The sequence below is a fragment of the Buceros rhinoceros genome, unplaced genomic scaffold (assembly GCF_000710305.1).
Source record: "Buceros rhinoceros silvestris isolate BGI_N320 unplaced genomic scaffold, ASM71030v1 scaffold27414, whole genome shotgun sequence".
NCBI lineage: Eukaryota > Metazoa > Chordata > Aves > Bucerotiformes > Bucerotidae > Buceros > Buceros rhinoceros.
In genome coordinates this window covers 22,471-30,234 of record NW_010408101.1, presented here as the reverse complement: position 1 = coordinate 30,234, position 7,764 = coordinate 22,471, and the positions used below count along the sequence as shown (strand labels likewise).

The 7,764-nt window shown below is 38.1% G+C and overlaps 1 protein-coding gene across 1 annotated transcript in view; it reads left to right on the top strand.

Moving 5' to 3' along the window:
• HERC1 (HECT and RLD domain containing E3 ubiquitin protein ligase family member 1) overlaps positions 1-7,764 on the top strand; it is an 81,129-nt gene that overhangs the window by 66,475 nt on the left and 6,890 nt on the right. The window contains exons 61-71 of the mRNA XM_010134766.1: positions 480-653; positions 971-1,264; positions 2,065-2,130; positions 2,266-2,391; positions 2,756-2,894; positions 3,368-3,549; positions 4,070-4,225; positions 4,692-4,814; positions 5,409-5,511; positions 6,240-6,409; positions 7,682-7,761. Of these exons, the coding sequence (XP_010133068.1) occupies positions 480-653; positions 971-1,264; positions 2,065-2,130; positions 2,266-2,391; positions 2,756-2,894; positions 3,368-3,549; positions 4,070-4,225; positions 4,692-4,814; positions 5,409-5,511; positions 6,240-6,409; positions 7,682-7,761 (1,613 nt within the window). The remainder of the gene's footprint in view (positions 1-479; positions 654-970; positions 1,265-2,064; positions 2,131-2,265; positions 2,392-2,755; positions 2,895-3,367; positions 3,550-4,069; positions 4,226-4,691; positions 4,815-5,408; positions 5,512-6,239; positions 6,410-7,681; positions 7,762-7,764) is intronic.

Sequence of the window (7,764 nt, the reverse complement as noted above, 5' to 3'; positions counted from 1 at the left end):
AGTGTATCCTCTCTGTGTTTATGACGGCAGCCAGCCATAAATGAACAGTGGGAGCAGGAAGAATTCAGATGTACTTACTTATTTTCCTTTACGCAGTATGAAGGAATGTTTCCTTTCCCCCAGCAAAAAAGATACTTCAGTGATCTAACTTAATCTAAAGTGGCCTAACCCTCAGAAAATTCTAAGGAGCAGCAGAATTCACTTCAGTGTTTGCTGTGTCGGGAATGGTGCCATCTGAACAGAAGTTTCATGACAGTTGATTATTCCAAAAGATGGTATTTTTTGTGAATGAAGATAAATATGGCAGAAGTTATGACTCCTGTTAGTAGTGTCATGCTGTACGAGACAAAAACGTTCAAGCGTGTGTGTTTTCGAGCCCCTATGGAGACGAAAATGATTGGTGATAAATCAGTCGAGCTGAATAATCCTGCTTTATGAACTTTTAATTTCTAACATGTCTTGTGGCTGCTGTTAACCAGGATGTGTTGGTAGTGAACTGTACATCAGAGTGGATATCTTCCAATCACGTCCTTGCAACGTGTAGGAGTGCGCTGAAACAGCAAGGAGTGCTGGGATTAAATATGGCTCCTTGCATGCGAGCTTTCTTGGAACGTCTGCCAATAATGCTTCAGGAGCAGTATGCTTACGAAAAGGTAGGAAGAGCTAATGTGAACATTTAAAATTTTTGTCTGACGTGAAATCACTGTTCAAATCTCAGCTATTTTCAGTCTTTCACCACAGAGAACCAGAAGACTTTCCTACATCCTATTTGTAAACGTCTTTCCGTATTCTCAAAGCTAATAGTTTCCTAATTTGAGAATATTTAAAATAAAAGAAATACTTTGGTTAAGCATGGAGGAAAGTGTGTTTCTACAGGACTAGCTTTGAAGGACTCCTATTTTTGAATCAATCAATACAGATTTCTAACTTTGCACACTGAATTTCTCTCTCCCGCTCCCCTCACCTGTAGCCCCATGTCGTCTGTGGAGACCAGCTTGTTCACAGTCCTTACATGCAGTGCTTGGCATCGCTCGCTGTGGGCCTTCACCTAGATCAGCTCTTGTGCAATCCCCCGGTGCCGCCTCATCATCAGAGCTGCCTCCCTGATCCTTCAGCCTGGAACCCCACCGAGTGGGCCTGGCTGGAGTGCTTCTCTACCACTGTCAAAGCTGCTGAAGCCCTGGCCAAGGGAGCACAGTTCCCAGAATCCTTTACTGTTCCGGACCTGGAGCCGGTTCCAGAGGACGAGCTTACTCTCCTCATGGTAAAGTGTGCTGTATTGTCTCGACAGCAAAGTGTCTGATTATTGAGCACATGGGAGGATGCAGTTAACATCTCCGAACTGTAGGGACTTTTATTCATTAACATGAGCACCAGCAATAAGCATTATTAAGCTTTAATAATTAATATTTATTTATTTATTAGCATTTAAGCCAAAGTTATTTTTTAATTAACTGGTTGGAATATACTGTAAAGATTGCTCTGTGTGTGTGTAATGAGTGCAAATCAGTTGCATAATAAAAACCAAAACAACCCAAAACTGCGGCAGTAATTTTCGTACATGTCAGAAGGAAAAAATGTAGAACTTTACAATGTAGAACAACAATGCTGTTTTTAGAGTAACATTTTGGCACATTTCTACACCAAATTATTTTGCTAGTGTCAATTATCTTCGACTTTTTATGATATATAAACCCAAAAAGATATTTTGGATTAAGAATTTTTTTATCAGCAAGCTTCGAATACTTTAAGTCAGTTTTTGTGATTAGAACTTCAAAAGGCATTAAGTATCAGTACAGGAAAAAACTACTTCATCATGAATTTTGTTTGGTTTTCTATTTTTTAATTTGGATTGCAAGCGATGGATAACCGTGTTGCTGCTAGATAGATGTAGTAAGGACACTGGCTTGTGAACAAAAAAAGTATTTGAGTCTGCACACATTCATTCTTACGGCTGTACCGTTTAGAGCAATTTGAATGTTAATGTTATTAAATAAGTATTACATAACAGAAGAGTACCGTGCGTCTTCTGAACTGAATGTGGCAACTGGCTTTTTTGTGTAGGATAACAGTAAATGGATCAACGGTATGGATGAGCAGATAATGTCTTGGGCAACCTCAAGGCCAGAGGTTAGTGAAAGTGATGGTTGGTGCTTTTTGGTGGTGGGGTTTTGGCTTCTTTATTTTTTTTTTTTTTCCTTTTTAAACATTGTAAGCCCTTGAAAGTACTCTTGTTCTAAAGCATTCTCTCGTGCTGTTACATAGGATTGGCACTTGGGAGGCAAATGTGACGTTTATCTGTGGGGAGCAGGAAGACATGGACAGTTAGCAGAAGCTGGTAGAAATGTCATGATACCAGTAGCAGCACCTTCATTCTCTCAGGCTCAGCAGGTGATCCTTAAAAACAGTCATGATTTAATGATGTACCGTGTATTGATTGTACAGTTTGTCAAAACCTCTCTCTAAATGTCTTTTCAATGCCTTGTGTGAATTGACTACGAAGTACTCCCGTAATACGTGTTTTCACTAAAGAGGAAGTCTTTAATTATTTGACAAAAAAATTAAACTTTGGAGTGGGTGAAGTCTTATGTTAATTGGTTTTTCACAAAGGTATTTGTAGTGTGACAAAAGTCTGTTTTCTTGGTATAAATCCAAAGAAAAAAATGTTGAAAAGGTGATTGTACATTGTCATGCAGTTATTACAACATCGCTCATCTAAAAATCATTCTAACTCGTTTGTGTCTTTCTCAACTAGGTTGTTTGTGGTCAGAATTGTACTTTTGTCATCCAAGCTAATGGCACCGTTCTGGCTTGTGGAGAAGGGAGCTATGGGCGACTGGGACAAGGAAATTCTGACGATCTTCATGTGTTAACAGTCATTTCAGCACTGCAAGGTAAAACTGTTGGGTTTGAAATGAGTCAGTTGATAGAGCACAAATAAGCATTTGGGGAGTTAATAGAATTATTTGTGGTGTTGCTGGTTCGGCAGGTTTACATGTGAGAATATTGTAGTCTTTAAGTTAAAAATTGAACAAATAAACTAGGTATTCATTTTTCCTTAAGATTTAAGTAATAATACATTAAAATTCCTCAGATTAAGGCTTCAGGGGAAAGTGTTTGCTCAAGATATGATGGTTTCATTTCAAAACTAATGGTAGGCCATAAACATAGGTTGTGCTTGGGAAGACAGAGGTTTTCTGCAAAATAAAAGTACATAAATAGCTATAACAAGAAAACTGTTCTTGTGGTTGGTTCCTTTCCCCAGATTTAATTGGCTACTACTAGGGGTACTTGGATAAATGCATGTTAAGAGTTTATTATAATTTATTCTCGACTACTTTTTTTTATCTCGTTTTTCTTTTCACAGGCTTTGTTGTAACGCAGCTGGTGACCTCTTGTGGATCTGATGGGCATTCCATGGCTTTAACAGAAAGCGGAGAAGTCTTTAGCTGGGGAGATGGAGATTATGGCAAACTGGGACATGGGAACAGCGACAGGCAGCGAAGGCCTAGGCAAATAGAGGCTCTGCAAGGAGAAGAAGTGGTGCAGGTTCCAAAATGGTTTTTGTCTCCTAAACTGCAGGCATAGTAACCTAGTGCCAGGACTGTTCCAGACCCGTTGTCAGTCTCGACAGTTTAAGTTCATATACTGAATGAAAACAGGCATTTTTTTACTTCTCTGAGCATTACGAACCAAGTTGATAATTTACAGTTGAAGGATGTTAATACCACAGAGCTCAGTGTTGATGTCTGATGGTAATTGACAGTTGCTTCTGTTACTCAATCTCTTTGCAAAAAACAGTAGCTGGTAAAAATAAATAAATACAGCACCTGAAAACCTTTCTGCACAAAGCCTTCTGCCTGTCGTCCTCAGTGTTACCCTTGAGAAGCAGTAGAGACAGCTTCTTGGAGAAGTCCCTGATATTAAAATATCTGTATTTTTAGCTCTTTTTCTGAAGTGAAAATAGTTTTCAGAAGGAGAAGATATTATGTACTTACATGCAATAGCTAACATCGTTTTCACTTCCAAATTAGAATGTGTGCAAAAATTATGTTTATTTTGCTTCCAGATGTCATGTGGCTTCAAACACTCAGCTGTGGTGACAGCAGATGGCAAACTTTTTACCTTTGGAAATGGTGATTATGGCCGCTTAGGACTTGGGAATACTTCTAATAAGAAACTTCCAGAAAGAGTGACAGCGCTGGAAGGTTACCAGATTGGCCAGGCATGGTTTATCTAAAACTAGTGATGTATCTTTGTTTAAAGCTGATGTTTTCAAAGTATTTAAGTGTTCGGGGGTGGGGGGAGGTTTAACCTTGGCTTTTATTTTGATTTCAAAGGCGGAGTTTGACTACACATAATTTTTTAAATAATTGATTTTCTTACTCTTGATCTACAAAATTGCCCATGTCATTTTTAACTGTGAATTCATGAGCTATTTTACATTCTTAAACAATGAGCATGTGTAGCACAATACTATCCTTCGGTTCTAGGAGCTGAGAGGAAGCAAATACCTAAACACTACTACTCTTGTCTAAATGTCTTCAAAACACTAATAAGCAGTGGAAGTTTTAATGTTTTTTAAAGTTATTATTTTTTCAAACATGATTTTTCTTTTCTTAAGGTTAGTCGAGATGTTTGATGTAGTAAGTTAGCAAAAACTGTGATAATAACGTGTTTCTCTCAACCAGGTGGCCTGTGGACTCAATCATACTGTAGCTGTGTCAACAGATGGCTCCATGGTTTGGGCTTTTGGAGATGGAGATTACGGGAAACTTGGTTTGGGGAATTCCACTGCAAAATCCTCACCACAGGTCAGAATTCATGGAGAAATTACTCTTTGCATAGATTTTCAGTGGTGTTAAACGTTACACCGCATTCAGAGTGTAATGTTCGGAAGTTAAATTATTAATTCCATCTACTGTATCATTTTAAGACAATCCGGCATAAATGAATTGTGATGACACATTATGCTGAGCCTGATATTTTAAAGGATTTCACATACATAATAGTGACCTTATCTCAGTGGCAATACAAAGAGCGAAAGTCTTAGAATTAACTTTAAGAAGAGAGCTTTCTTATTCTGAGATTTCAGGGGAAGGTTGTCGACACACTCATCTACTTCCTCCCATGCCACTCCTCCCTCACTCCCAGTTAATTAAAAGGTATTTTGAATCATTGTACGAAGATTAAGGTGTTAGATCCAGTAAAGAGAGAGAGAGGAAACTGTATCTCAGCTTGTTGTGTTAATGCCCAAGCGTGACTTAGTGATCCCACACTGTACACATTGCACAGTGGGGATGGGAAGATTTCTTTTTGGAAGCAGGAGTTACCAATGAAATTCATGTTTGTTTTCAGTTTATATCCTCATAATACCACAGCTCTTTTTCCTTGCACTTGCCCCTTAGAAAGTGGATATACTTTGTGGAATTGGAATAAAAAAAGTTGCCTGTGGAACCCAGTTCTCTGTTGCACTAACAAAAGATGGTCATGTATATACTTTTGGACAAGGTAGGACAATTTGGAATTTGAACCTTTCTGTCTGTTGGTTTGTGTGTATTGCAAGTGAAAAGGAAGACTATTTATTTTTATAAGGCTGACCTGTATTTATAAGACTGACCTAATGCTGCTTTTTAGATTCGTGCTGACCTAATCTGAATTTTGTAACTTCAACAGTGCAATTTTACCATATGCCTAAAATCCTCCTTTGTAGCTCTGTCTAGTTTGATCTCAGGGTAGCCTTTCAATTTACTAATTGATTAAATTTACTATTAAATTAATTTACTAATTTACTTCTCGAAGAGTGTTTCCCTAAAGCTTCATTGAACTTCACACATCCAAAAACGTTGGGTTGCTTTACAGTTTACTTTGTCTAATATAGTACATGCCTACACAAGTTGTTTAAAAATCAGTACAGGAGGATTTCCATGTGCACTGAATTAAACACATTTAAGCATCTCAACTATGTATTATAAAACCATACATTCAGTTCTAGAAGTCTTGTTTTAGTAGAATTTGATCTTGTTTCAGACTTAAAGTGACGACAGCTCTCGCAGCATTAATAAGCACTGCAGGAAGCACTCTTCTGTGGGAAACACGCCCTCGATTTCTGCCTAACCACCTGTATCCTAGTTCAGGCGTCTGTAGAATTGCTTTTTGAACCTGCCTGACTTCTGCCTGCAAATAAAATTAACTTTTTAATGTTCTGTACATACATAGACGTGTGCTTGCCATTTTAGATCGCCTGATAGGTTTGCCAGAAGGTCGCGCCCGGAATCACAACAGACCCCAACAAGTTCCAGTGCTGTCAGGAGTCTTCATTGAGGACATAGCGGTGGGGGCAGAGCATACGCTAGCCTTGTCATCTACAGGGGACGTGTATGCCTGGGGCAGCAACTCCGAAGGGCAGGTACGCACTGTTCCCTCTTTAGTGCTAACCTTTATAAGGCTATGATTGTACTTTACAGATGGGGCGGAAAATCCTTATTTTGATAGGAAAGAAAGCTTTTATTTTTGTTCTCCTCCTCCCCCCTCCCCAGCTATAATAACATTTTAGCCATTTCTGTTATTTTCTTTTTTTATTTCCTATGCTTTTACACTGAAAACATTTTGCCCAAATGATTCTAATCAAAGCTTTTTTTAAATATTACAATTTTTAACCTAATTCTTGAGCTATTTTTTCAGCATAGTAAAATTTGTAGTTGGTGTGAATCAGATTTGTGAACTCTTTAGATGCTTTTTGTAAAGAAAATGTAAATTATCTTTTTTTTGAGAGTAATTTTTTAAAGTCAGAAGAAAACCTGGTAAATAATAAATTCTTCTCCTTTCTTTGGGATCCTAATTTTATCCCAGCCGTTAGAAGTCTGTTCTCCGACCACACCCCACGTATAATTCAAATGTTTAAAAGAACTTCAGCTTTTTGACAGTTTTTGCATGCTGCAAGTGTAAGAAAGAGCCTCTTGGTACCTTAGCTGTGCTGTTTCAGAAGTTTGAGCAAAGCTGTCCTTTGGTATTTCAGGACTGAGTTTATAGGAAGGGTTGCCGAGCAAGTTGTTTAGAATAATTTCCAAGAGGAACTTCTTTGGGTGTTTTTTTTTATTATTATTATTTTTATTGGGTGCTTGCTTTGTGTTTCTGGAAGAGAAAAAAATTAGGGTAAAAAAAATATCGAGACTCTTCATTGTGAAAGCCTGTTTTACATGATTTTCCTTGCAAAGCAAAAAAAAAATTGTTTTATATGAAGTGGTAAAAAGTAAACTTCCTTCTTACAGAAATTGTGTTTTCATAAACTATTGTAGGAATTTACATGCTAGAGCAAAAATGGTATTTAAATGCCTCAGAAGAGATGTATGAGCTGTGTCGTCTATGCGTGAGACAGACTGTGCCTCACTAGCAGCACAGATCAGTTCCTCAGACTGCAGAAGAGCTTGCAAGAAATCACTAGTTGTTTTAAGCTCTTTTCGACGCCTAGATCTGCAGCTCCTGTTGGGTACAGATGCAGTGTTCTACCAGGCATAAAGGTAGATGCTAGCATAATAAAAGATGTATATAGTAAATATTTTGTTTCCCAGTATGTGCTGTAGATTACCATTTGCTCTGACCTTCTGCTTAGAGAGTTTTACAAGTGTCATCACAGTTGTTGAATCTTCTTTATCCCTTTTACATCTGTATAAATTGCCAGCTTGGCCTGGGCCATACCAACCATGTCAGAGAACCAACCCTAATAACAGTGCTGCAAGGGAAGAATGTTCGGCAGATTTCAGC